General features: G+C 51.3%; 11 protein-coding genes across 11 annotated transcripts; 6 read left to right on the top strand and 5 right to left on the bottom strand.

The window, feature by feature from the left end:
• Nucleotides 1–407: 407 nt before the first annotated feature.
• On the top strand, nt 408–2,259 carry BJX68DRAFT_236543 (uncharacterized protein). Its single transcript, XM_071040037.1, has one exon. It carries the CDS (start codon nt 702–704, stop codon nt 2,103–2,105), a length of 1,404 nt encoding a protein of 467 aa, XP_070899531.1. The 5' UTR covers nt 408–701; the 3' UTR covers nt 2,106–2,259.
• Nucleotides 2,260–2,619: 360 nt separating this feature from the next.
• On the bottom strand, nt 2,620–4,416 carry BJX68DRAFT_74088 (putative mitochondrial carrier protein). The gene is made up of 2 exons (XM_071049691.1): nt 3,776–4,416; nt 2,620–3,717 (listed from the first exon to the last, which is right to left on the bottom strand). The coding sequence occupies exons 1-2, from the start codon at nt 3,828–3,830 to the stop codon at nt 2,771–2,773; spliced, it is 1,002 nt and encodes a 333-aa protein (XP_070899530.1). The 5' UTR covers nt 3,831–4,416; the 3' UTR covers nt 2,620–2,770.
• A 187-nt stretch (nt 4,417–4,603) lies between these two features.
• Nucleotides 4,604–5,744, top strand: BJX68DRAFT_266457 (ceramidase; the record flags this gene model as incomplete). Its single annotated transcript, XM_071045514.1, has 4 exons — nt 4,604–4,690; nt 4,755–4,941; nt 4,999–5,515; nt 5,570–5,744. The coding sequence occupies 4 exons, from the start codon at nt 4,604–4,606 to the stop codon at nt 5,742–5,744; spliced, it is 966 nt and encodes a 321-aa protein (XP_070899529.1).
• A 113-nt stretch (nt 5,745–5,857) lies between these two features.
• On the bottom strand, nt 5,858–8,120 carry BJX68DRAFT_236534 (putative toxin biosynthesis protein). Its single transcript, XM_071040036.1, has 5 exons — nt 7,631–8,120; nt 7,408–7,546; nt 7,238–7,346; nt 5,980–7,184; nt 5,858–5,916 (listed from the first exon to the last, which is right to left on the bottom strand). Exons 1-4 carry the CDS (start codon nt 7,826–7,828, stop codon nt 6,308–6,310), a joined length of 1,323 nt encoding a protein of 440 aa, XP_070899528.1. The 5' UTR covers nt 7,829–8,120; the 3' UTR covers nt 5,858–5,916; nt 5,980–6,307.
• BJX68DRAFT_236531 (BRCT domain-containing protein) lies at nt 8,108–11,654 on the top strand (the record flags this gene model as incomplete). Its single annotated transcript, XM_071040035.1, has 5 exons — nt 8,415–8,507; nt 8,569–9,005; nt 9,063–10,431; nt 10,484–11,120; nt 11,170–11,240. 5 exons carry the CDS (start codon nt 8,415–8,417, stop codon nt 11,238–11,240), a joined length of 2,607 nt encoding a protein of 868 aa, XP_070899527.1.
• BJX68DRAFT_266454 (ESCRT-II subunit protein VPS25) lies at nt 11,284–11,987 on the bottom strand (the record flags this gene model as incomplete). The annotated part of the gene is made up of 3 exons (XM_071045513.1): nt 11,284–11,396; nt 11,446–11,521; nt 11,592–11,987. 3 exons carry the CDS (start codon nt 11,985–11,987, stop codon nt 11,284–11,286), a joined length of 585 nt encoding a protein of 194 aa, XP_070899526.1.
• A 128-nt stretch (nt 11,988–12,115) lies between these two features.
• On the top strand, nt 12,116–13,488 carry trm8 (tRNA (guanine46-N7)-methyltransferase). Its single transcript, XM_071040034.1, has 3 exons — nt 12,116–12,397; nt 12,487–12,674; nt 12,748–13,488. The coding sequence occupies exons 1-3, from the start codon at nt 12,216–12,218 to the stop codon at nt 13,431–13,433; spliced, it is 1,056 nt and encodes a 351-aa protein (XP_070899525.1). The 5' UTR covers nt 12,116–12,215; the 3' UTR covers nt 13,434–13,488.
• On the bottom strand, nt 13,489–16,604 carry BJX68DRAFT_236527 (LIM domain protein). Its single transcript, XM_071040033.1, has 3 exons — nt 16,201–16,604; nt 14,136–16,072; nt 13,489–14,082 (listed from the first exon to the last, which is right to left on the bottom strand). The coding sequence occupies exons 1-3, from the start codon at nt 16,295–16,297 to the stop codon at nt 13,756–13,758; spliced, it is 2,361 nt and encodes a 786-aa protein (XP_070899524.1). The 5' UTR covers nt 16,298–16,604; the 3' UTR covers nt 13,489–13,755.
• A 472-nt stretch (nt 16,605–17,076) lies between these two features.
• BJX68DRAFT_73984 (dipeptidyl peptidase III) lies at nt 17,077–20,119 on the top strand. The gene is made up of 8 exons (XM_071049688.1): nt 17,077–17,311; nt 17,374–17,575; nt 17,632–18,436; nt 18,494–18,543; nt 18,590–19,028; nt 19,082–19,155; nt 19,217–19,240; nt 19,299–20,119. Exons 1-8 carry the CDS (start codon nt 17,220–17,222, stop codon nt 19,686–19,688), a joined length of 2,076 nt encoding a protein of 691 aa, XP_070899523.1. The 5' UTR covers nt 17,077–17,219; the 3' UTR covers nt 19,689–20,119.
• A 1-nt stretch (nt 20,120) lies between these two features.
• On the top strand, nt 20,121–22,096 carry BJX68DRAFT_73985 (MCT family MFS transporter). The gene is made up of 2 exons (XM_071049689.1): nt 20,121–20,644; nt 20,703–22,096. Exons 1-2 carry the CDS (start codon nt 20,420–20,422, stop codon nt 21,999–22,001), a joined length of 1,524 nt encoding a protein of 507 aa, XP_070899522.1. The 5' UTR covers nt 20,121–20,419; the 3' UTR covers nt 22,002–22,096.
• On the bottom strand, nt 22,097–25,422 carry BJX68DRAFT_73988 (exosome catalytic subunit DIS3). Its single transcript, XM_071049690.1, has 2 exons — nt 25,149–25,422; nt 22,097–25,091 (listed from the first exon to the last, which is right to left on the bottom strand). Exons 1-2 carry the CDS (start codon nt 25,342–25,344, stop codon nt 22,192–22,194), a joined length of 3,096 nt encoding a protein of 1,031 aa, XP_070899521.1. The 5' UTR covers nt 25,345–25,422; the 3' UTR covers nt 22,097–22,191.
• Nucleotides 25,423–25,474: the final 52 nt, after the last annotated feature.

The following is a 25,474-nucleotide window of genomic DNA, read 5'->3' as shown; positions in this document are numbered from 1 at the left end:
GCATCGGGTCCGAGTTTGTTCTGGGCCCTTTCTCATGATTTCTTCTGCCTGATTTGAGTGCCTAAAATTGGTGATGTTCTGGGATGACATCTGCTTGTCGACAGTCTGGGGTTGACCATTGTCCAACTGTGAAATCTTTGGCTCATGCGGGATCAACCGCTCTGTTCCCTGGTTTGGCTGAAGGGGAGAACCGAGAAAGAATCGAGCATTGGGACTGGGGATAGATATCTGAGAATAGAATCGAAGCAGAGCCCAGCCACTTGCATAATGTCCAAGAAATGTTGCAACGGTCGGTGATGGTCGTCATTCAGATGATCAGCCGCCCAATGATCCAATGACGCTGAATCCCCCACCCCAGCTGAGCCGCCCGCCATACACTCAGGAGGAGGGGGCGGTTTTCTGTGCGTCCTCTTCTCTCAGTCTTCTTCTCTTCTTCCTTCTTTTCCCCCTGTGCTGCTCTCACGCATCCTTTCATCTCGTTTCATCCTTTCCGGCTTTCATACAGCTGGTTGGTGCCTGGGCTTTCAGCCTGCGTTGCCCCTCCTTTACACTTCAGCCCCCACCACTCAGAGATATCAAATCCAGCCTTTCCTGACTCACTTTTCTTACATTGCATTAGCCTTCGTATTCTTGCTCCCTGCGAAGTGAATTCATCTTTTTCCTTTTGCAAGGTTTATATATCGAGAGATTACCTTCTCATCATGGGCAGACAACGCCGCTACTCGTACTCCGAATCTGAGACCGATTACTCGGAGTCGGACATCTCAATGATGGAGTACCCCCGCAGACAGCATCATAGGAGGCGCTCCGTTTCCCGCACCCGTTTCAGCCCCAGCTTCAGTAACACCTACTTGAGCCCAAACACCGTGCACGAAGACGTCCGCATCCACCGCTCCGCCTCGACAGGCGCTCGGCGCACCCGTGAAGAGCGCGACCGGCGAGAGCGTGAGCGTGAGCACCGTGAGCACCATGAACACCGTGAACGTGACCGCGAACGTGACCATCGCGATCGCGATCGCCTGGAGCGGGATCGTGTCCAGCCCACTGCTGTCATCGTCGACATCAAGAACGAGTCTCGCAATACGAGCTCCAACCAGAAACGCAAGCAGCATCGCGAATCGTCCTCCCACCACCAGGAAGACAACCAGTATCTTGATATATATGATTCAGAGGATGAGACTGTCCTACGGCGTCAGCAGCATCGCCGCCGTCCCCGTGCCAGTACTAGTGTCTCCCGGTCCCGGGATCCCTCCCCGTACCCGGTGCTTCAGCCGGCTCTTCAGCCCCCCCGTGATTTTGACCTTGTTATCGACCAGCGACTGCTCGAGAAGAATGATCAGAAACAGGATCTGGAGATCCTTCAGCAGCAGCGGGATATTAGACGTCTTGAGCGTGAACTAGCTCGCCATCGTGAATATGCGGAGCAGCACCCGGAGGTCCGTCTGGTGAGGGAGGAGGAGGAGCGATATGAGGATGACATCAGTGATCGGCTACGACGACTCCAGCGATACGAGGAGTCCGAACGCCTAGAGGAGGAGAAGCGCAAGGCTGAACGCCGCTACCGGCTCCAGAGACTTGAGCAGGCGGAGAAAGAGGCCGCTGAACAGGAGGAGGTACGCGAGAAACTCAAGCATGAAAGGCTCAAGGAGCTGCAGCGCAAGATTGAGGAAGAGGAAGAGCGTGAGAGGATCAAGAAACAAATCAAAGATGAGGAGGCTCGGATCGCCCTTGCGGAAGCCGAGAGAAAGGCAAAGGAGGCCGCCATGAAACAGGCCGCCGTCGAGGAGTGGAAGCTCGCCGAAGAACGCCGCAGAATTGCAGAGCGCGAGGCGGCCGCGAGGCGTGACAAAGAGTTCAGGGAACGCCTGAGGCTGGAATTCGGCTACACCGAGGAAGAGATTGAAGACATTATCAACAAGAAGCACAAGAAGGACAAGAAGGAAGAAAAGAAAGAGGAAAAGAAGGAAGAGAAAAAAGAAAAAGAAGAGAAGAAGGAGAAGAAGAAGGAAAAGGATGATGAAAAAGAAAAGGAGAGGGATGACCGCAAGGCGACTTGGATCAAGGTATGCATCGTCTACCTCATCTCCTACGGACGACCATTCTGACAATCTTCTAGGTCCACCGCAAGCATCTGCTCCCCGATACACTAATGGCCTATCGGCTCCCTTGGGCCTGGGATGAAGTAAGTTCTCCCACCTCCAAAGAAGAGAAGAGTAGCACTAACAATTCCGAAAAGCTCGACGGCAACTATATCATCATCAAAACATGGATCAGCGAAGAACTCCAGGAGGAACTTTTTGCGCACACCCGCCGTCTACGCGACGGCAAGCTCGTCACCGAGACATCCAGCACCCTGACCGAATTGAAAGTGAACGACAGGAAGAAGGACAAAATGTACCTTGTGCGGAAGAAGAGCCCCAGCCGGCGGTCGTGGATCTTCACTTGATCGAAACTGACACGGGTGGCTGATTGATATACCTTTCTTTCTATCTTCTCTCTTCTCTGCTTTTGTTTTCGGTTCTCCGAATGCGATTTATTCCCCCCCTCTAGCTCGTTCGCTTGTTTCGCCCACTACTGATATACGGCTCTGAGTGTTCGTGCTTATACTTTGTTTGTCTTTCATGAGTTGTGATTTCCATGCTATGAAACACGCTATATATGATATACGTTCATGAGTGAAATGATCTATGATGATGATTTGTTTTCCACACCCAGATCCTATCCGTAACCATGTCCATAGCTCAAACAATATATTACACATTAGGGTAGATCAAATCCCCATCTCAGTCTTCGCCCACCGCGTCTCAGCGCGGAGGATAAGCTCCTCGTACACTGTCCACGCAAGCGCGGAACTCAGCGCCTTCCTTCCGATTCGCAAACCCAATCCACCAAATAGGCTCCGGACGCCATCTTCGTGAATCATCAGCCGTACAGCCCGCATCATGTTGCCGTACTTCCCCGGCATCAGCTGTAGCCGGGTCTTGACGGCGTCGAACGGGTTGGTGATCGCGGTTGCCAGACCTGCTGCTACCGCGCCAGATACGAAATTGATGGAGGATGAAGAGGAGGATTTCAGGCGCTGGTCCGGGTCTGATGACTGCATAATCGTCGCAGATGCAAGATGACGCTTTAATTGCTCGTAAATAAGCACGTAAAGGCCTGCATATGGTGCGTCCCGCGCAGCCGTCGCGCCGAAACCGGAGAAGAGACCGCGTATCCCTTCTGTACGGACGATATCCCGACCGGCACCGTATAGACTCCGATAGGCGTAGTAATCAGACTCATACCGGACTTTTAGGACAGTCACGGGCATCATTACGAATCCTGCAGCGACCCGCGCTGCAGCGCCTGTGGCTAGGTTGGCTGTGTTTGAAAGCTTGGGGAGGGCGGAGGAGGACGAAGGAGGTGAGGAGGCGCCTTGGGCGTTTTCAAGGGCGAGTGGCGCGTGTCTTTGTGCGAAGCCTTGACGCAGGGCGTTGAGGGATGTGAAGTACAGAGCGGAGCCGAAGCCCGTGCGGAGAGCAGAGGGGAGGGTTCCACGCCATAAGCCGCGGATTGGGTTCGGAGAAGCAAGTATTGTCTTGACGGTTGAGACGAGGGAGGCGCTGTTGTGGGACTGCTGAACGCGGGTTTTGAGGAGGTCCGCGGGTTGGAGGAGGATTGAGGATGTGAGGCCCGAGAGGAGGCCGGCGCCGAAGTGGAAGGTTGTTTTCGAGGCTGATATGGGGTCAGTGAGATGTGTTCGTACAAGGTATAGCGCATAGCATCGGCTTACATCTTGAGATGGTTTTCACCGGCGGAGTTGCGTATGCCGTTGCATTGTTCGACATAACTGAGGTGCTTCCTCGGGAAAAGCCCCGGGAGTCACCGTTGGACAAGTGTGATATTCCTGCTCAGGACGCCGAAAGATATGGTGCGTACGATCAGGTTGGGGAGAGCCCAATCGCATATGACATCCAATAATAAATAGAGAAAGGCAATGTAGAGAACGTAAGGGTATTCGCGGTGATTTTTGTATGACCGTTGTATTTTTTCGGGCGTTGATGAAGTCATCCGCGGCTTTGCAGGCAGGCAGCTGATTGGTAGTTGTCCTCAACCGCAAGGAACGCCGCGCCGGGGCGGCATACGGGTGTCTCTCTAACTTGAAGTTGTAATAGGACTTGGTGATTTGGGGATTGAAGCATAGTTACTTCTCCTCAGAGGTCAGAGCTGAGAGCTAGTACGGCTTCTCCTATATCACTGGCGTACTATATCTGCGAGTTCAGGGCATCCATGTCAAGCCAATCGGCAGCCGAACATTCTGGGTCTCGCTGCAATCGGCTCAGTGATTTGTCGACGTCACAGCAGAATGCTCGACAATGTACCTAGGTACCTGCTGCTTCAGATCAGATGTCCACTTCATAAAGCTGTTACTGCCCCGGCAATCCTGCTACTGCAACCTTAGTGTACTCCGTACCATGGTTTCCTTCTTATGACCTGCTCCTTTCGCCGTTCTCACCCTCCTGACTCGCTCGCTGCTCTGACGCCATCCTTCCTAATTTCCTAATTGCCTGATAAGCGGTACCTGATCGGATGCTTGCGGATAGTTTACCCTGACATGAGAATGCCTTTCTTTCCCTTTATTCCGTACCCGCCTGCTAAAGATGGCTATTGGGAACCTGTTACCTCCACGTTAAATTGGTGCGAAGAGGTAAGTGAATCTCCCTTGCTTCGTCTGTCAGTGCTGCCTGAAGTTGACCGTCTCCGCTCATCAGGATTACTATGCGACAAAATATTCAGCGGAGATCGTCAATACCCTGACGAATCTCTTATTTATGCTGCTAGGTGTGAAAGGAATCTTGAGCTGTCGGCGCAATGGACACGATGCGATTTTCGAGGTCGCATACTATGGATATCTTCTGGTTGGAACAGGCAGCTTCCTGTTTCACTCGACCTTGAAGTGTAAGCTATATATCCTCCGTTTTGTAGCGACCGAAAGCTGACCGCCGCTCTTGCTAGATCCAATGCAGCTGATTGACGAACTATCGATGATCTATACGACTTGCCTGATGTGCTACGCATCTTTCTCCTACTCCAAGTCTACGGGTTACCGTATCTTCCTCGCCATGTTCCTCTCGTTTCTCGCCATATTTATTACACTTTACTACCATTACCTTCAGAACCCAGTGTTCCACCAAAATGCGTACGCCCTATTAACGGCCATCGTGCTCCTGCGGAGTATGTACACCATGGAGGTCAAACTCCGCCCGTCCTGGAGGCACTCAACCGAGGAGGACCGACTCGCCCGGGAGAAGCAGGGTCTCCCTGTCCTTTCCAAAGAAGAGCAGCACTATGAGAACGTCCGCGACCTGAAAACGCTGAAGACGATGTGGTTCATGGTCGGGCTAGGGTTGGGTGTGTTTTTAGGAGGATTCGGGATATGGAACCTAGACAACCATTACTGCAGCACGATACGTGTTTGGCGCCGGGAGCTGGGACTCCCATGGGGTATTCTGCTTGAGGGCCATGGCTGGTGGTACGTTTGGCGACACTTAACTTCTCAGCTTTGGCTAACGTAATTCGACAATAGGCACTTAATGACCGGTACCGGTGCATACTTGTATATTGTCTGGGGCATTTGGCTCCGTCACTGCCTGAACCAGCGGCAAGAAGAGTTCCATTTGTGGTGGCCGCATATATGGAATATCCCCGAGATCGTGCGAACACCGATCACAGCGGATGGCTCGGCGAAGAAGTCGGAATAATTACCCGAACGGTGCCCAGATTATACGTCTGTGACTCATTCTACATCTTAAGTGAAGCGGTTTCGGTCAGGTCAAGGTATCTTTTATACTCTTTCTAGTACGGTTTTCTGAACGGTATAACTCTTCGATAGACGTTTCTGGTCTGGTAGTCTGGTATATTCGAATTGGTATCCTATAGAAACACAGTTATGAGAATTGAATCCATAGAAACACTTTTCTCGTCGTAGTCTCGTACCATCCGCAGAGAGGATCAAAAGGATACCGGGGTCCTCAATTCTTAAGTGGAGGTTTACTAGAGATGTAAGTGGTGGTTGAGGAGAGATCTAAGTGAAAGTTTAGTGACGGATTAGATCGAGGATTGTGTCATGGTTGAAAAGAGGTTAAAGTAAATGGAAGGTCTAAACGGATACTTTTGGTGAGTGGCGTGAGGTTTCAGAGCAGATACGAGACCCTCGCTCGCTCCTTCCATATAAATGCTGAACTTTATACTCTGATGTATATGCAAACATGTAGAACCACCCGTTGAAGAACCACCCATCGAGATATCATGAGTTCCTCATAAGTCACAGTTTGGGCTTAGGTTCCTCTTTCTTCGGACGCACAGGAGGCGGGACATGTGCTTTCCACCGTTGATCAATAGTGAGCTTCTCTACCTTCGACTTCGTACTCCACTGATTCTTAAAAAGCTTCTCCTCTTCTCTCCACCGCTTCAGCTCCATCCCTAGGAAGCTGCTCGCTTCTTCGGCGCACTGAATAGGCGCCTCTTGGGCAACGAGATGCCCAATATCCTCGAGGACTGCGCTTCGGACACGTCCGGCCGCGGCACCGCCGCTACCGCCGAGTCCCGTGCCCGTGTGTGAGAGTTTATCTTCCATCATGGTTGGTGGGGACATGTCTGATGTTCCGCCGAATATGTATAGCACGCTAGGGCGGAGGTGCGGTAGTTGCGCGAAGATACGTGACGGCTCGGGGCGGTAGAAGGGCCAGGATCCTAGGTGGTCAGGGTCGAGATCGGGATGAGTCACCTTGTTGACCGGAACGGCGAATCCAGGGGGTCCGTCGTAGTTTGGTCGCGAGTAGGTAAAGACTTCTTGGTGTAGGGTTGTTGACAAAGTCACTGGCTTCTCGTTGCTTTTCGAGGTGGATTCATCGAGCGGATATATGGCGGTAGGCAGGTCGCGTAGACCATATTGCAGCCAGCGCTCTAGGACACGGGGATCCCAAGCTTGGTAGAACGGGTTCTTCTTGAAGGACTCTGCGGCGGCCTTTCGTGATGGCCATTGGTCGCGACGGTATGTTGAGAGCTGAGTTGTTTTGGCGATGACTAGTTTCTGCTTGCCGAGGTCGATAGGGTCCAATTGAGTGGTTTGTCTTTGAATAACCGGGTCGAGTAAGACGAGGGAGTGAAGGAGGCGAGGGTGCATGAGGCTCAGTTGAACACTAGAATAGATACATCAGAAATCGCGTTACTTTAGGTGGACACGGAGACAAACAGATGTGCGCCTCCCATGCTATGCCCGACGCCAATGATAGGGCGTGGCATTTCCTTGCGCTTTACATTCACGAGATGGAGGAGGTCGCGCGGATGGTCGAACCAGCTGGCTAGTCGCACGGGTTATTCTTTCTGTATGGAGGCGCAAGAGAGCGTCCGGACGTCACATACGGTCATTTCCCAGTAGGTCTTCGTTTATGGCACTGCTCTGCCCCTGATGCGCAACATCCGCCATCCATATGCTTCGGATTCGGAATCCGTTTGCTTTTGACCGAGCAAGAATTTCCTCCCAAAGAGGCTCATAAAGTTCCTATCAGGCGGCTGTTAACTTCGGAACTCACTCAGGTAAAGCAGCCGATTTCCGACTTGGGTGAGGCGAAAAAATAGCACATACCTTAGGGAAGCCGTTTGCGTGGGCGGCAAGTATAGTGACATCCCCTGGCTGCGGATTAGGGTTGTCGAAGGGAATATATTGTTTCACAGCTAAGTTCAAAACATCCTCCTGTGCATGCGCTGTGGCAGCGGGATATTCTCGTATATGCTGCGACGGGACCACATGTTCGACGACACGAAAGGGGCTAGAAGATGACATGGTGAGGCGCGCTGGTATTATGAGGGACTATTATGATTCTTCAGGCATCTCAATGCTGGGCCTCGGACATTTAAGAAGGAATGGGGCTTGACCCGCATGGGGAAGACGATCGGGACCATCCGAGCTCCCTGTTGCCGACGCAAGGTGGGTTATCCTACTGGGCCGAGGTTCACCAGATGTGACGGACGCGCCGATGGGCCCTGGGGAGTCACAACGGCCGCCGGAGGGATGAATTACTCCGTCGGTCAACATGGTGACGGTTTCATTTTCAAGGTTGGCTGGGAATAAGTTGGCTTTCTGACGAGTAACAATGATGAAATCAACGATGCGGAGGTGGTCTTTGGCGATTTGTGACAGCGCACCACGTGACCTGGCGTCGGTCTGTCGCGTTCCAAAGGCTGAGATTCGCGTCGCATCGCAGAACGCAACTTCCAGAGCAACACTTGCTTCATCTGATCTCTTCGCGGGGGCTCTTCCAACTTGACTCTACACCTGAACACCCGCCAGTATTCTTTCTCCTTTTCACAGTATCTACACATTTTCATCCGACATTCCTGCTGACCTCAACTGAAGGTGTTTTCCCATCATGGGACACCAAGACGAAAACGTTCAACTCTTCGGCCAGTGCAAGGTCTGCATAGTATGCTCCAAAGATCTTAGCCTGGATTCTGCACAACAGGTGCGTACTGTCGTTACTTACTCTAACTGTCAGAGCTGAATTAACTCCTGCGATACCATAGCTCGCATCCACGTTCGAGGAACATGGCGGCGAGCCAGTTGTTTACGAATACCCCGCGGATTTCCCCGATTTGGCGCAGTTCAGCCATATCATGTCCACTACCATCGACTTTCCTGAGTTCGACGCTGCCAATGATGCCTTGATTCCCGTTGTCAAACCTCAATGGATGCTAGCGTCATTATCCAAAAAGAAACTGGCCAATCCCCGCCAATATAGCCCGGACCCTCGACTCTTCTTGAATGACGTGGTGGTCACCTGTGGTGACATTCCTGAGGGCGACAAAGATGCGATTATTGGTGGCGTACTGGCGAAAGGCGGCCTTTACCATCCAAGGGTCACCCAGATGTGCACCCATCTCGTCGATCTGACAATCGGATCCGATAAAGCTCAACTTGTCAAAGCCAGGAACTTTCCTGTCAAAATCGTCCTTCCACACTGGTAGGCGTCTTGTCCCTCGCTAAGTTTTGTAAATTGACGTTGACTTGATTACTCAAGGTTCGACGACTGCTTGAAGCTCGGGCGACGAATCGATGAACGCCCGTATATGCTTCCTGATCCCGAGATCCTCCGCGCAGCCCCCGACCTTCCAATTCGATCAGCAGAAAACCTCGACATTGTCGGAGCATCCACTCCAGAGCCCTCTACGTTACCGACCCCAATAACTTCCCCCGTCAAGAGTAACTTGAAAGTGTTTCAAGGAAAAGTTGTCATGCTCTCTCCAGATCTAGGAATTGGCTCGCATCTCCAGAAAACCATTGCCGGTCTTATTAAGGACGGAGGCGGAGAGGTAACATCCGATGTTTCGAAGGCGACCACTCTCATTTGCCGGTACAGAGAAGGATTCGCCTACCGGATGGCTTCAAGATTGAACAAAGATGTGGGGAATCTGTCCTGGCTTTACCATCTCATGACTTACAACACCTGGACTTCTCCCTACCGCCGTCTCCTACACTATCCAGTCCCACGCACCCCGATCCCGGGCTTTGAGAAATACAAGATAAGCTTGTCGAACTACGTTGGCGAGGCGAGGGCGTATCTCGAGAATCTGATTTCGGCAACAGGTGCAGAATGCACTAAAACCTTGAGACAACAAAACACACATTTGGTGACTGCGCACGATAGCAGTGAAAAGTGTTTAGCGGCAAGGGACTGGGGACTCGAGGTGGTCAATCATTTGTGGCTTGAAGAGTCTTACGCAAAATGGAAGGAGATGCCCGTGTCTGATCCTAGGTACACCCATTTCCCTCGACGTACCAACTTAGGTGAGGTCGTGGGTCAAACGCGGTTGGATAGGTCTTCTCTCGAGAGTCTCTTTTTCGCATCGGAAGAGACCCCCTCAGCACCTACCGTCCCGAAGAAGGCACCGCAACACAAAGGTCAGAATGCTACCGCTAGTAAGGCCCTGAGTACGACGGAAGTCGATGATACTACGTTGTCAGATACAACCAATGCCACTCCAAGAGTTGGAAAGTCTAAGAAGGCAACTCTCCAAACCCCTGCCCGATCCCGTCTCGCGCCCGATGAGAAAGAGAATGAGACACCGTCGTCTACTAGCAGTCGCAAATCTAAGGAAGCCGCAACAGCTAGGCTGCATGAGATTGCACCTGACATTGCGCTCTATGAGAAGGAGAAGAAGCGCGTCGGCGGTGTAATTTACGGTGGCCGGAGAGTCACCGACGAGGACCGCGTGACTCTTAATGGTAGTAAGAAACGGCCTTCAATGGAGGCACAAACTGAGAGCGATGAGGAGGACACGGCTGAGACCAAGAGGCAGAAGAAGTCGAAGCCTCCAATTTCAATCCATCTTCTAATAACCGGCTACCAAAAGTGGGTGGGTAATATGAAGAAAGAAGATGCTGATAAGGTGCGTCGTAATTGATGATCTTCGACGTTCAAACAAAACTAACATTGAAAAGCGCCAACTTCGTGAGCTCGGAATTATGGTTGTTCAAGATGCGCGGAAGTGCTCTCATTTAGCTGCGCCATCCGTCTTGCGAACACCAAAGTTTGTCAACGCGCTGGCATATGGGCCGGTGATTGTGCAGGTTGAATTCATTGAACAGTGCCTGAAGAAAAACGAGCTTCTAAACCCCAACGACTTTCTTCTCAATGATGAAGACGCCGAAAAGCGATTTGGATTGACATTGGAACAGTCAAAATCCAATGCGAAGAAGAACAAAAACAAGCTTCTTCAAGGGTATCATATCTATTGCGTTGAGACCATCCGCGGAGGGTTTGAGGCCTTCAAGTCTATTGTCGACGCGAATGGCGGGGAATGCAACCTATTCCGCGGACGCGTCTCATATCAATCCAAACGCGAGGAGAGTGATGATGAGAGCGAAGATGAGGAATACTCGAATCGAAAGGAAATATATCTTCTCAGCAGTATTGCCACCGAGCACCAAAAGCTTTGGCCACGATTTCGCCAGTTGGTTCATAACATGGGCAAGACACCGCGGATTGTCCGGGTAGACTGGCTGCTCGATATGGCCATGTCTCAGGAGTTGCGGGAGGCCGAAGAGTATGAACTCGATGAGGAGATAACGGAACAGGCTGAAGAGTGAGTTGGTGGGTTGGAACTGGTTGGAGTTGCTTCACTTACGATACCTGCATGTGGCCATGAATTGCCTTGTCTGGAGTTTTTGTACATCACCTATTTTGCATGCGGAATAGCCAGCGACTGGTGTCATTTGATTGAGGCTCGTTTGGTCGGGTTTTAGAAGAATTTCACACCCTCTTGCCCTTCACTACCGAAGACTTGCGCTTTGCCCTGCTTGACGAGAACGTTAAGAGACTTGAACATCACTTCTGCGTCCATTCCATGCCATTCTAACCAAGTCAGCGTCACCGTTCCTCAATGCCTCAAGGATCAGCGTACCTTGCGACACAGTCGCCTCACCCTCAATCAACTCATAAACAGTAAGGACAACATTCTTCTGCCCCGTATTCTCAACCTGCCACTCCGTCAGCCCCTCTGAACCCCACTAAGAGACAATCCCCGACAATGAACATGAATATACACACCCATTCCGCAATAGCACCCGCCCACTCCTCAGGCCTCCTCCACCAAATCCAGGCAGCCCCTTTATTCCCCCCATCAATCCACTCCGCCCTCCTCCCGCCGCCCCCCTCCTCATCCCCTTTACTCATCCAATCCAGCACAATCCGCGCATCACTTAGATGCAGCTGTTTTCGGAGCTCGGCGTTCCGAAAAAGTGGCGACTCGACCGCCTCGACGAGAGTGAGTTTGTAGATCCGGTGGTGCCGGCACCAGGATTGAATCAGATTCGACCATCTTTTGAGTTGCGTGGCGTGCGTGTTGCTGTTCGGTTGAAGACTGAAAAAGGGTGGGAATTTGTATCGAAGGGGGAAGGTGAAAGGAGCTATCGTCGTCGCTGACGGGTCCGAACTGCTGTTCATCTTGAAAATTCTTCGAAGATATAGGAGGAGGAATAGAATGAAAGGGGAGGTCGAGTCTGAGGGTCGATTGCGATGCGATTGCGGGGAAGTCTGCCTCCGCTCCGCCTGACGTCGACTTAAGACTTTCCGCCATGAAAAAAAATTCCCGCTCCGACAGCACTCCTCCCTAGTCCACGCCCACTCGTCATTTATCACACTTGAGGCCCAAACCCGTGTTTAAGCTTCACCATGGGCGCCCCCGCAAAACGTCAAAAGCGCGAAGAATTCCGCAAGAAGGTCGCTGCTGCCACCACCGAACCTGCAGGCGATGGATCAGCTTCCCCCGCGGGCTCGGTGCTTAACCTCCCGCAAAAGAAGTACTATCGGCAGCGCGCTCACGCGAATCCCTTCTCGGATCATTTGCTCGAATAGTATAGCTGCTCTTTTTTCTTATTCTATCCCTTCTCTTCCTCTGCTCCTTCGCGATGCAATTGTGCTAACCATTTGTTGTGTGGTATAGCCCCCTCACCCCAGCACATATGGACTGGAGCACGCATTTCCCAGCCTACCTAAACCCGGACGCCACACAGACGAACGCCACCGGTGCCCGGAGACTATTGAAAGATGTGGAGGTCGTCGATATTGGCTGTGGATTCGGTGGGTTGCTGGTTGGGCTTGCGCCGGTTCTTCCTGATACGCTTATGGTTGGTGAGTTATGCCGTCTTCCTAAACTGGATATTCGAAAAGGGCTGGGATGTAATACTAACAAACCGCCAAATAGGCATGGAAATCCGCTCCAAAGTAGCCGAATACCTAACAAACCGCATCCACGCCCTCCGCTACCAACAGCTGCACTTACTCCAGCAAACACAGACCTCAGCCTCCTCATCAACACCAATACCAGCCCCAGCCCCAGTCCAACAACCCGCTACCGAAACCACTGATAATGAATCTCCCGAAACCACCTTCCCGACAACTCTAATCCCCGGCGGCTACAACAACATCACCGCCCTCCGCGCAAACACAATGAAATTCTTCCCGAACTTCTTCGCGCGCTCTCAGCTCTCCAAAATCTTTATTTGCTTCCCGGATCCGCACTTCAAGGCGCGCAAGCACAAGGCGCGGATTGTATCGGAGACGTTGAATGCCGAGTACGCGTATGCGCTGAGGCCGGGCGGGTTGTTGTACACGATTACGGATGTAGAAGAGTATCATTTCTGGATTCTGAGGCATTTTGGACAGCAACAAGGCCCCGAACGAAGTGCGGAGGATGAGAATGCCGATGAGCCAGAGGAAGGGGGTGTGAAGGAGTTGTTCGAGCGGTTAACGCAGGAAGAGTTGGATCTGGATGAGTGTGTTAGGGTTATGATGGATTCGACTGAGGAAGGAAAGAAGGTGTCGAGGAATAAGGGCAATAAGTATGTGGCTGTTTTCCGGCGGAAAGATGATCCCGCTTGGCCCCTTTGATATACTAGGCCTATGGAATTTTATACAGGATATAAGCGCTTGTTGTTTTTGAAAGATTGCTCATATCAAACTCTCTAACTAGCTCCTTACACCGTAACATTCTGACTCGAAGAACCTGAGAGAAGCCGCCAAATTCATTAAATCATAATATTCGCTGGCAATGCAAAAAGAAAAGAAAAAAAGGCGTGACTGCGTAAATGTGAAATTATCCATCATGAAATCAAGACAACAGCGCATGGCCAGTCTGTATAGGCATTTTTAGAGTGCGGCTGGGTGTTAGTCACAAACCTTGTCATTGCATGGCCATGACCAGATTTTGAGATTAGGTGCGAGGGGAGGACTTCAGTCTAATGCCTTCGCATCTTTCACACACAGCAAGTTGAACCGGTCCTCCGATAATGCGACCCCTTGCAGTCCGCCTGGGCTCACCCTCGCGGACAAAGTAACGGCCCTCAGGGCCGAACCCATCGCCGCATTCATGACAGACGAAACAGCTATCGTGCCATTTGCCGCCAACTGCACTAATGACAACGTCATCGAGAACAAGCTTCTTGCAGCCTGAGCACGAAGGAGCAGTTCGGCGCGAGTGGCAATTTAGACACCATGCAAAGCCATCTTTCTCCACAAACGGAGTGTCAGAGTTGAAAGGCTGGATAGAACGTTAGTCATAGACAAATTGAATAGATGATAGAGAAAACATACATCACCACATTCGGCGCAGAAGAAGTGGCCGACATGCCATTCAGCTCCGCATGCGACAACCACTTCTCCTTCGATAGGCGTCTTGCAGCTTTTGCATCTCGGACTAAATAACTCGTGAAAGTCAAGGTGACAGTAGAACCTTGGTGCGTGATCCTCTTCACTTGATGAAGGATCTGCCAATCGCTCATTTCGCTTTACTTCAGGCTCTTGATAGAAGGCAACACATTCGAGCGGAGTTTGACAGTGGTGGCAGGTAAAGCACTCAGTATGGAAGCGTGTTCCGGCGGCTGTAACAACTTTGCCGGAAATCGGGAGCGAGCAGGATTCGCATGTTGCAGTTGGCACACCAGCTCGGGAGTAGGTAGACATCCAGCGATCTTGTGACGGCATGAACCTCCTAAATCCTGAGCTGGACCTTCGGCGTTCCTTCACGTTCGCCGGCGGTTTCGGAGCTGGTTTAGATTTTTGAGGTGAGGGCACCATTTCCGCTATAGTAGGCTCCTTCTCGTCCGGGAGATTGATAACTGGTACAGAAGGTGGCTCCGAAACTTCAATGGCGGGTGGTCCAGGGGCGGATTGGATCACTTGAATCTCTGGCAGTTCCTTGACTGTAGGTCTCTGGGCCTCTGTAGGTTTCCAAGTTGGATCAAAGCTCACTATGGGTCGCCCAGTACGATCACTGACAGCTGTGGGCATTGGTAGCTTTGAGCTGCGATCCGACCTCTTCTTGCTCGTCGCTGCTCTAATGTCGTCGCTCCTGATTTCAAGCCCATCCTTGGTCCGAACTGGTTCGCCGTTGTCTTGCGGTGACTCAGGCACAAGAGGCGAGGGTAGTGCATTTGTCTTATATTCAGGGTTCCTTGATTGGGTAGGCGGGTTTTTATGGATTTCAAAGCGAGACAGTTTGTCGACGAATGGAATGCTGCCGAACCGACTCGGCAAAGGTCGGGATCCTTGAGGTATCGCATTGCGCGGCTTCGATCGAAGTGCTGATGAATCTGACCTTGAGAACATAGAGCGTTCATCATCACCATTCTTATCGACATTGCGGGGCTCTTCGTAGATTTGGTCCTTGGGGTTCCTGAAGATGCCTTTATACTGGTCACTGTTCACAGTCCCGAGGCCCAAACCGTAATCACCTTCCGCTTGTTCCGATTCCCGCGGCAGCGAAAAATTGACCTTGAGGTTTTTCTTCGGTATTCCACTTCTTCTAAGAGCAGGGCTTTCATCTCCTACGCTAGTATGCTCCGCCACCGGTCCATCCTTCGCGGATTGACCTCTGAATGACAGGCGGTGACTATTTCGCCATGAGCTTCGTGATTCACTGCGTCCTTCTGGTGACCCGTTCTGTTCTCCAAGAGTCTTCTGCTGCTTCTCCATATCAGGATTGCGGTAAGGCGCATAAGGGTTCTTGAAGGGCACCCCAGGGTTCTGATGCATCCAAACAAGTTCTGTAGCTTCATCTTGCGCATCGGTATGAATTCGAATCTCGTCTTGAATATCCATCTCCTGCAATGCGTCGCGCAGTGACGCCGCCTCCTGTTTTTCTATGCGGCGCTGAGGGCTCTCACGGTAGGCTTGGGAGCTCGAAGGGATTCGAGAGAAGGCTCGGGTTGGAGATACAGTCTTTCTGATGGGAACATATTTCGGCTCTTGGACTAGAGGCCGTCCGGCTGAGCTTCCATAAGAGCTTCCGAAAGAGCTCCGAAAGGAGACTGGACGGTGATTTGAGAGAGAACTAGTAGCACGAGGACGGTCGACTTCGGGTGCTGGTGCGACCGAAGTTGCTCCACCATGCCCATACATTGACATTGCAGATGTTGCTCGGGGTGGAAGATCGTCACGAGGTTTGGAGGGCGAGTCTGTTCTACCAGGTAGAGGTCGTGAGCCGCCGGGTCGTGTCGGTCGGTTGGTTCGCAAATCTCTTAGATAGCTCGCTGCAATGACCATATATTAATATGAGGCCAGCAAAAAAAAGAGGTCGAATTAAAGCTAAGGGGTTACACGGTGAATAAAGTCAAAAGCTCTGGGGAATGCCAAGACTCGGCCAGCAATGCGGACTCACCGATCTGATCGTTCGACATGTATGAGGGGCCGGGCGGAGTGACCTTCCGCTGAGGATCTCTGCTCTTGTTTTGAGGGAGAGGTGATCGGTGGAGCATTTTGGCGGGCGATCAGTCTCCTTATATATCATATCATCTGGTGGGTAGGCGTGAAACGAGAATTGTATCGGTGGACGTGTCTGTTGTGTGGCAGTATGATGTCGGCGATGAGACACGCGCAGGGGCCAATGAGCGGAGAGTGGGTGGCTGGGAAGGAAGAGAATGGAAGGAATTGTGGATAGAGAGGTGAATGAGCGTGGGTCAGTTCCAGTCGGTGAGAGATAAAATCTATAGAGGGGAGGAAATGAGAGGAAGCAAGATATCAATGGAGGATAATATGACTGAGACCTGGGATGTGATGTTTATCTCGTTGACGATTGGGGTCACCTCGGCGATCGGGTCGGAGGAGCTATGACCAACTTTCATGGTTGGCAGGCACGAGCGGACCGCTGACTCATCGTATCTGCCTGCAGCAAAGTAATTTCAGCTGAAGTTAAAAAGTAAACTTGAACCTAACCAACTCATGGTCCGAATGGTCTTGTTTTTTCAGCTTCCAAATTGGCGTGTCTGCTGGCCAGCCAGGTGGCAATAATGATAGTTTCGATCGTTATCGTGCCCGGCTTTGATGAAGGTTTGAGCCTGGCGGCGATTCCCTTGATGTGCATGAACTCCACTGAGTGGGTCATCCTTCGATAGTCTGGTATCGAGTCGGTAGTCTATACGTTTGTTTACTGTATGTCCGACCAGGAACAACTCAAGACAGAGTTCGAAGGCAGTATCAAAGTCTCTTGCCGACCCTAGACTAGGTCGTCTGTTCATTCGGATAGACGAATTATGGAGTCGTACCAAATATGAGTCACATGTGCGGGGCTTGTTGACTGCGATAGCAAAGAAAGGCTCATTGCTGGGCTATTTAACTAATCCAGGCCTCGACTGTCGGGTAGAAAGTGCAAGAAGCTTCAGGGTAATAATTGGCCTTAAGATGGCGTCTCCGGTTGTGTTCCAGTTGTGTGTCGCGTCAGCTTTCGACGGCCTCGCGAAACACGAAAGACTTTATGCGCATTGGATGGCTAAGTACGTTGGTATATGATATCTAATGCAAGATTATGTCTCTAATTTTTGGTTGTGCTTGTTAGGGCTGCATGGAGAGGCACCAGGATCATCCTCCGACAAGTGTCTCCCGAGGCCAATGGAGTCTTCGATCTCATTATTTCATTGTATCGTTCTTGCCAGGGCGACTGGGAACAGCTAGCAACAGATGCCGATGTTGGTTTGGAGGAGCTTCATAAGTTTCTCAATTATGCTGCGTTATTCTTGTCCAATATTGGCAACTACTTTGTGAGTGCATTGTCCACACTCCGTGATTTTTGTACAGACAGTAATTGTTCCTCTAGGGCTCCGGGGACCAAAAGTTCGTACCGGAAATTTCGAAGGAAGCACTCATCAGACTAGCTTCAAGCAATTCTCAGACAAAGGAGCTGCTCAATCATATCTTGAAAGATATGTATCAACAGCCTCCAGCCAGTCTTGGACCCCCTGGTCCGTTCACGCAGACCGCATACTATTTCGGAGACAACTGCCTAGAATCTCCCGAGGTCCTCTCTTCTATATCTAAGCTGATGGAAGATCTGTCTATCCATCCGGAGAACACTCGGTTACAGAGATACAAAGAATCCGGAACCGACTGCTACGACATCTTGCAAGCGTCCGTCGATGAGAGTACCGAGGTACTCAACAGTACCACCTATCGATCGTTGGAAGACAAACACATCCGCCTAGTACGAGGTGACCACAGGGAGGAGCTTGAGCAGGTATGCAGGTGCGTACGACGAGCCAGCAGGTATACATCAAATCCCGCACAGCAGCAGGTTTTGCACCAGACTATGGATAGCTTTTTACTTGGAGACCTAGAGCTCTACAGGGAGGCGCAGAAGACATGGATTACTGATAAGGCTCCAACAGTGGAGACAGTTCTCGGTTTTGTTGAGCCTTATCGAGACCCGTTGGGTGTACGCGCAGAATTTGAAGGAATAGTCGGAATACCTGAGCCTTCTGAGACTGAGCTGTTAAACAAGCTTGCAAACGTAGCGGATATCTTTGTCGCTAAGCTCCCATGGGTTAATGAGGGCACTGGCAGCATCAGAAAAGGACCCTTTGAGAAGGATATATTTGATCCCCCTGACTTCTCGAGTGTTCAGAGTGAGTCAAACTATTCTCTTTTACTATACGGGGACGTATTGACTTTGTTATATTAAGGTCTAGCATATTGCTCGAGCAATATATTCCCAGGAATTAACCTACCAAATGTGAGTGCCAAAACCACCACGCTCGACCACAAGCTAAACCTCCTAGTACAACGACATACGGCAAGACATAGGCTACAAAAACATCATCTTTTCGAACCGCATGTTAGCCGAAAGAATTCGCGCTAGGGGTCTACAGTTGGTAGCTGAAAACGAGCAAGAACGATATCAGAACCACCGGTTTCACTCCTACTATATCTGGGTTGTGCTTCATGAGATACTGGGCCATGGTACTGGAAGGTTCCTCGTGGAAGTTTTCAAGGATAATTATAACTTTGACCCGATGAATCCGCCCCTGAGCCCTCTTACCGGGAATCCAGTTGACTCCTGGTATCGCGCTGGGCAAACTTGGACGGGAGTTTTCGGCGACCTGGCAACGACAGTGGATGAATGCAGAGCCGAGTTAGTGGGTGCTTATCTGATTGACGAGCCGGATATACTTGCTGTCTTTGGTTATACGGAGGACAGCGTGGTCAAGCCCAAAGATCGTATGTATGCTCAACCTCGGTGACTATTCATATGTACTGACGCGATATTATAGTGATTTATAACATGTACTTGCAGCTAGGGGTGGACGGGCTTCGGGGATTAGCAAACTATGATCCCTCTACAAGGGTAACATTGTCCTACCCAACATCATCCGATCAACAATAGTGTACTAACTTCTTCACTCTAGAAATGGGGGCAAGCACATAGTCGAGTAAGTGCTTTACTAGTCTCAGCATGTTGTGGGATGAAAATATACTTATTGTTCTCAGGCTCACTACGCTATATTCCGCCATCTTCTCCGTGACAGTGACGGCCTGTACACAGTACATTTTGATCCCCATACCCATAGATTGACAGTGCAGGTCGACCGGATGAATATCCTTCGAAAGGGCAAACCATCCCTCGGCCGAATGCTCTTAATGCTGCATGTGTACCGTTGCACCGCTGATGTCTCCAGGTGCCGGGCATTCTACGAGGATCTTTCGCAAGTTGACGAAGAGGCCTTGCAGTGGAGGGACGTTGTAGTCTACCACAAAGATCCTCCGTTAGCATTCTGCCACGCAAATACCTTTCTTTCTGGGGATGAGGTTCAATTGAAAGAGTATGAACCGACGACCAGGGGAATTGTTCAGAGTTGGGCGGAAAGAGAACTGGTATAGCGATAGCATATACCTCTTTACTTGAACCTCCACTAAACCTCCGAATGGCCCTTAACTCACTCATAAATAAAGGCAATTATATGTCTTGGAGTTCTACTTCAAGACCTGGCCTTGCTTATCAAACCACTTTACCAGTCAACGACCATTCTCATTGTTGCTGGTATTTGCTACCATGCTAGCTTGACTCCAATGTCATAGGAATCTAGTTAAGCCAAGCGAGAACTTTCCCCAACTTGGGGATACCAAGCTAGGCGCTACCAACCAATGACCTTGCCGTATTCTAACATCTCCAACTCGCCTGTTTCCATGGATTCGTGGAGACTCCCGCGTCGGCCTGCTCCGCACGGCCTCAAGTTCCTCAACCGGCTAATGTGCCGGCTAGTGCTCTTAGAGACTCGAGGGCAGGAGTCGGACTAAGAGCCGAGATGGCTTGGGGTTTAGCCTTGTGATATTAGTTTCTATATTTTTTTCGAGCAATCCATGACACATCTTCGTTCTTCTCCCCGGATTTCTCCTCAGCTTATTCCCCTCAAGCGTTTTCGCCACCAAAATTTTCAGTTCTAAGTCCTGGAGACTTGTCGATGATTCATCCACAGATAGAAGCATATTGGACAATAGAGAATATCCGATATCCTTGAGCAACCTCGACAACTTTTTATGCATGCCCGAACTGGAAGTCAACACAAGCTCCCAGTCCTTGACTACGCCCTCCACTCTTTTGGCCATCGCAGATGGCAGATAATACGCCAATAGATATAATCCATTCCCGAGAACATGACGGTGACCTAGCGCCGCAGAAATCGAAGGAGGGGCACCGTGGCAGCGCTGAGCGCAATCCAGCTGCTGCTGTCCAGCAAGAGAAACCTGGAGATGATGTACCCCCAGATGGTGGATACGGCTGGGTCTGCGTGGCGAGTGTCTTCTGGATTAATGCCCATACATGGGGGATCAATAGTGTCAGTATTTCATCTGTCGATTTCCAACAGTTGCTTGAGCCGCTGACCGATTCTAAAGAGTTATGGAGTCTTCCTTGCCCATTATCTCACCAACGACGTCTTTCCCAACACGTCGCCACTCATGTATGCCTTCACCGGCGGCTTAAGTATATCTTGTGCTCTTCTTATCGCGCCGTTAGCGACCTATCTCATCCACCTGTTTGGTACTCGGGCAGTCTTGAACCTTGGCGTGTTCTTCGAGACACTCAGTCTCATCGGATCCTCATTCGTTACACAAAGATGGCAGATCTTCCTTAGCCAGGGCGTATGCTTTGGAATAGGTATGGGCTTCCTCTTCGTCGGTAGCGTCGGTATCACCCCGCAATGGTTCTCCCGTCGACGAGGCCTCGCCATGGGCATCAACGCCGCCGGGTCCGGCCTAGGCGGAATGATGTACTCGCTCGCAGTAGGGGCTATCATTCCTCGGCTCGGACTGAGCTGGGCGTTCCGAATCCTAGGAATCCTCGCCTGCGTCGTGAACCTCGTATGCGCAAACCTGCTACGAGACCGCAACAAAGCCGTCGGAAGCCGCTACAGAGCCTTCCACCTACCATTACTCAAACGACCCGAATTCCTCCTCTTCCTCGGCTGGGGCGTCTTCACCATGCTCGGTTACGTCGCTATCCTTTTTAGTATCGCCAACTTCGCCACCTCAGTCGGCCTCTCCGCGCACCAGAGCAGTATCATCAGCGCCTTGCTCAATCTGGGCCAGGGCCTTGGCCGCCCCTTCGTGGGAATGTTCAGCGATAAACTCGGCCGGATCAACATCGCGACTTTCCTCTCCTTCCTCTGCGGGGTCCTCTGTCTGCTAATCTGGACATTCGCCCGGAGCATGGGTCTCGTCTCCTTCTTCGCTGTCCTCGTCGGCACAGTAGCAGGCACATATTGGGCAACCGTCGCCCCAGTCCTCGCTGAGATCATCGACCTAAAGGACCTCCCCGGCGGCCTGAGCATAACCTGGCTCGTCCTCGTCCCACCGACAACAGTCGCGGAGCCCATTGCGCTACTACTAAGGAATAACAAGGCCGAAGACCACGTTTATCTGCATGTTCAGATCTTTACAGGGCTGATGTATATTGCGGCTGCGGCGTGTTTGTGGCTTGTGCGCGGTTGGAAGGTAGGCGAGAATATTCGGGTCAAGGAGATGGCTGCGGCGGCAACTACGGGGAGCAATGAAAAAGGCACGGGTGTGGTTCAGAAGAGTGGCGAGGCTGATATTGGTGAGGCTGGTGTACATTGTTCGGCAGTGCCTTCGAAGAAGGCACTTTGGTATCCTCATACTCTTCTTCGTAGTATGGTGGCTGCTAGAAAGGTCTAATCCTGAAATGTACATAATATACCCATTGGACAGAACCTTCTATAAGATGAAATCTCATGAGTCAATATCATGCTCAAGCACATAATATCCCTCAAGCGTAGATTGGCTATACATATTTTGTTTTTGTAGTCATCATCCCCAACGCCGTATCATAAACTTACCCAAGTATCTTCTATTTAAAACCCCGTCTTTATTTCCCGTTGAGAATCAAAATCCTCACTCTTCTCTTTCCAACCCCACGACCGCTCTCCTCCTTCACAGAGCTGATATTAACCCTAACCCTCTGGAAGAGCTCCACTCCCATCGCGCGATCGCTCGACTCGTGTCCCTTCTCCGTAACCTTTAGGGTATACTCCTCGGGATCAAAGTCACTCTCACGCCGGGTCACAAGCTCCCGCCTCTCTTCCACAGAGCGATTTGTCGAGTCACCGGGAAGCACGAAATCTTCCAACCGGACGACTCCTTCGATTCCGAAACGAGGAACAAAGACCACAACCCCGTTTTCGAAGACACGCATGACGTAGCCGTCTTCTTCAATACCCGAGTCAACGCCATCGGCGGCGAGCTTTTCGCCGCGAGCCTTGAGCGCCTGCCCGACGTAGTACTCGATGCTGGCGCGGCCGGCGTGCTGCGCGTTGCGGTGGCGGTAGTTGATGTTTCGGCAGATATCCTCGAGGCGGTTGCGGGTGATGGAGCCCTCGATTGTGGCGCGGCCGTCTTCACCCTCATAGTTGATTGCAGCAGAGAGTTGGCGGTGGACGAGTAGGTCTGCGTAGCGGCGGATGGGCGAGGTGAAGTGCGTGTAGATGGGAGAGGCGAGACCGTAATGGCGGAATTCGGACTCGGCGTGGGCACCGGCGCAGAAGTACTCGGCAGAGGTCATGCAGCGAGTAGCGAGGATGCGGACGAGAGTGTTGAAGAATGGATTTTCGGCGTCTGTGCAGCGGTCGAGGGAGTCGGCGAGGGCGCCAGAGCTGGAGACATCGAGACGCATGTTACGCTTCTTGGTGAGCTGGTTAATAAGTTCTTCAAAATTTTGAGGCGGAGGTGTAGCGTGACGGCGAAGCATAGCGGTTTGGGGGAAGGTGCTGTAGATTTTGGCGGCGACGGTGATGTTGGCGTGAAGCATGAACTCTTCGACAAGACTGTTTGTTGCGAGCATTGCCTTAGTCTTTACGTCTGCTAGAGGGTCGCCAACTTCGTCGTTGTCCGCTTCAATTCGGACTTCGGGAGAAGCGAGGTTGAGTGCGCCGGCGTCCATACGCTTTTGGCGGAGAATTTTTGAGAGATGGAGAAGGGTGCGCATGCTTTGAGTCAGGTCGTCCGTCTTTGACGGGTCGTCAATGCGTAGCTGAGCCTGTTCGTAGCTAAAAGCCTCACGGGATCTAATTACAGACTTTGTAAAGTCCGAAGACACGACTTCCGCATAGGGCGTCATTTCCCAAAGGACTGAAAACGCGTAACGTTCAACATAGGGTTTGAGTGAGCAGAGATCCGTACCGAGGAGATGGGGAAGCATGTCGATACGCTTGTCGACTAGGTAGACTGTTGTTCCGCGGACACTAGCCTCAAGATCCATTGCGTTGTTCGGTTTGACGAAATGGGAGACATCTGCGATGTGCACACCGACTTCGAAGTTACCATTCGGCAGCTGGCGTGCGTGCAGAGCGTCATCGATATCCTGACATCCAGGAGGATCAATACTGCAAATTAGAAGATCTCGAAGATCCCGGCGTCCATTCCACCCTTTATCGTCCCTGCTTTCTGGTACTCGCCAGTCATGACCTTCTGACGGAAGGCAGTCCAGTACAGACTTGGGGAAGGGTTTGTATTGCACATCCCATTCAAGTAGCAACGCTTCTGTTTCGGCTCCTTTTGTTTCCAGCTCTCCAAGTGAGCGAATGAAGTGTCCAGTGGGATATCGGGAGTCGCGGTTCCAAGCATCAATCGTTACTAGAATCCTCTGGCCTAATAGATCCGCGGCTTGTCGCGTCCGGACCCTGATCTTGGGCACCTTCTTGTCCATTGGAAGAACGAAGACATTCTGTTGGCGCCTGCCGGTAGTCTGGGAACTGGTAGAGCTTGAATCAACGGTTCCAACATATTGCCGCCAGTTTCGCTTGACGACACCAACAACTTTAGCTGTCGGCTGCGGCCGCCCCTCCAAGTTCTTGCCGTGGGCTTGTCTCACCTCCTCTTGGAGCGCCCTTTGTTCTCTCTCGGTCACAACGGCTTCATTATCTCCAGCTTCAGGGTTATCATTCTTGGTAACGATTTCCTCTTCCACAATCTTAGTTGATGGCGACTTCCACTGGTCCTTAGGCAGTACTTCAATGACGACCACATCTCCAGAGATAGCTCGATTACTGTTATGCCGGCCCATGATAATAAGAGGTTTATCGAATGCTGCGACTTTGATAGAACCCTCCAGGTAGTTGTATGGCGAGACATTGAACACGCCTTGGTGTAGGTTCCCGGCTCTCAAGCCCGTCATCATCTTCGACATCGAGTAGTATTCCGGATAGAACAGCTCGCCGCTGGTTTCCTTTGCGTGTCTCGCTTCTCTGGATTCGTTGATCATATCGAGCAGTTTGTCCGCATCCTCCAACCCGCTGACATAATTTTCCAATGACAACGCCGTCACATTCTCCTCCTTTGCTTTGCGCAGGTTCTCCTTATCGTCTGTAATGACCACAATTGCCGGGACGGCCTTCTCCTTCTTGCTCTTTGTCACTGCGCGCAAATGCTCCGAGTACCATTTTGCTACGGTTCTCACGGCGCGGTCATTCCTATCGTTAATCGACTCATCCGGACCTCGCTTTACGTGCGTCTCAAGACGGAACTCATTGAAGAAAAGGTAAAAACGTTTCTCGTCGGTTTTGATCAGTGCGAGGAGGCGGTTGTAGAGGGGTAGCGATTGGTTCTTCAGCTCTTCAAGGACGGTTTGGAGAATAATGACGTCGTAGAATGCCCCGGTATGCTCAAACAGATCCATGCCATTCAGAAGCGCATTCGTGTCAGGGACAATATAGTGGCCGCGGGGGAAAGCGGTTGTCCCTGCGGGCTGCTCCGATAGAACGAAAGGCGCAACTGCAGAGGTTTGTTAGAACAAGACTTCCGAAGCGGGCATTGGGAACATTTTCTTACTGTTTCCATTTGCATCTTCCGGGGCGACTGTTGGGCATATCGTGCATAGTCTCGACGAGCAAGGAATGTCTTGCCGCAGGTAAAGCTCGCGTACAATTTTCTGGACTTTGCCGCTCTTCGTTGATCGAACGAAGACTTTGCTGGTTACATTTGCGGTATGCGGATCTGAGAAAAAATCACGCCTGAGGCTCTTCATATTGCTCCAATACCGACCCGTGTACTCCGGGCCCAAAGTATCGTCAGAATAATGAGCTGGGATGTAGTAGCTGTGAGAGTTGGTGGTGGAGTCGGCGGAGGTTTGATCAGAATTCCGCAGTTGAAAGACG

This window comes from Aspergillus pseudodeflectus (genome assembly GCF_044049435.1).
Source record: "Aspergillus pseudodeflectus strain CBS 756.74 chromosome Unknown BJX68scaffold_19, whole genome shotgun sequence".
Lineage (NCBI taxonomy): Eukaryota > Fungi > Ascomycota > Eurotiomycetes > Eurotiales > Aspergillaceae > Aspergillus > Aspergillus pseudodeflectus.
Note: the sequence above shows the minus strand (reverse complement) of the source record. Positions and strands in the feature narration are given on the sequence as shown.

Excerpts from the sequence above, each read along its gene's own strand:
- BJX68DRAFT_236543 (XM_071040037.1), top strand. The coding sequence starts at position 702 with ATGGGCAGACAACGCCGCTACTCGTACTCCGAATCTGAGACCGATTAC.
- BJX68DRAFT_236527 (XM_071040033.1), bottom strand. The coding sequence starts at position 16,297 with ATGCTCCACCGATCACCTCTCCCTCAAAACAAGAGCAGAGATCCTCAG. Across the intron at positions 16,073-16,200 it reads CATGTCGAACGATCAGATCG|CGAGCTATCTAAGAGATTTG; the intron begins GTGAGTCCGCAT and ends TGGTCATTGCAG. Across the intron at positions 14,083-14,135 it reads TCTGCGCCGAATGTGGTGAT|CCTTTCAACTCTGACACTCC; the intron begins GTATGTTTTCTC and ends CGTTCTATCCAG.
- BJX68DRAFT_236534 (XM_071040036.1), bottom strand. The coding sequence starts at position 7,828 with ATGTCATCTTCTAGCCCCTTTCGTGTCGTCGAACATGTGGTCCCGTCG. Across the intron at positions 7,547-7,630 it reads ACGCAAACGGCTTCCCTAAG|GAACTTTATGAGCCTCTTTG; the intron begins GTATGTGCTATT and ends GCCGCCTGATAG. Across the intron at positions 7,185-7,237 it reads AGCATGGGAGGCGCACATCT|TGTTCAACTGAGCCTCATGC; the intron begins GTTTGTCTCCGT and ends TATCTATTCTAG.
- BJX68DRAFT_73985 (XM_071049689.1), top strand. The coding sequence starts at position 20,420 with ATGGCAGATAATACGCCAATAGATATAATCCATTCCCGAGAACATGAC. Across the intron at positions 20,645-20,702 it reads ATACATGGGGGATCAATAGT|AGTTATGGAGTCTTCCTTGC; the intron begins GTCAGTATTTCA and ends CCGATTCTAAAG.
- trm8 (XM_071040034.1), top strand. The coding sequence starts at position 12,216 with ATGGGCGCCCCCGCAAAACGTCAAAAGCGCGAAGAATTCCGCAAGAAG. Across the intron at positions 12,398-12,486 it reads TCGGATCATTTGCTCGAATA|CCCCCTCACCCCAGCACATA; the intron begins GTATAGCTGCTC and ends TGTGTGGTATAG. Across the intron at positions 12,675-12,747 it reads TCCTGATACGCTTATGGTTG|GCATGGAAATCCGCTCCAAA; the intron begins GTGAGTTATGCC and ends ACCGCCAAATAG.
- BJX68DRAFT_74088 (XM_071049691.1), bottom strand. The coding sequence starts at position 3,830 with ATGTCGAACAATGCAACGGCATACGCAACTCCGCCGGTGAAAACCATC. Across the intron at positions 3,718-3,775 it reads GGTGAAAACCATCTCAAGAT|CCTCGAAAACAACCTTCCAC; the intron begins GTAAGCCGATGC and ends ACCCCATATCAG.
- BJX68DRAFT_73984 (XM_071049688.1), top strand. The coding sequence starts at position 17,220 with ATGGCGTCTCCGGTTGTGTTCCAGTTGTGTGTCGCGTCAGCTTTCGAC. Across the intron at positions 18,544-18,589 it reads CAGGAATTAACCTACCAAAT|TACAACGACATACGGCAAGA; the intron begins GTGAGTGCCAAA and ends TAAACCTCCTAG. Across the intron at positions 19,241-19,298 it reads GGGGGCAAGCACATAGTCGA|GCTCACTACGCTATATTCCG; the intron begins GTAAGTGCTTTA and ends TATTGTTCTCAG.
- BJX68DRAFT_73988 (XM_071049690.1), bottom strand. The coding sequence starts at position 25,344 with ATGAAGAGCCTCAGGCGTGATTTTTTCTCAGATCCGCATACCGCAAAT. Across the intron at positions 25,092-25,148 it reads GGAAGATGCAAATGGAAACA|TTGCGCCTTTCGTTCTATCG; the intron begins GTAAGAAAATGT and ends AAACCTCTGCAG.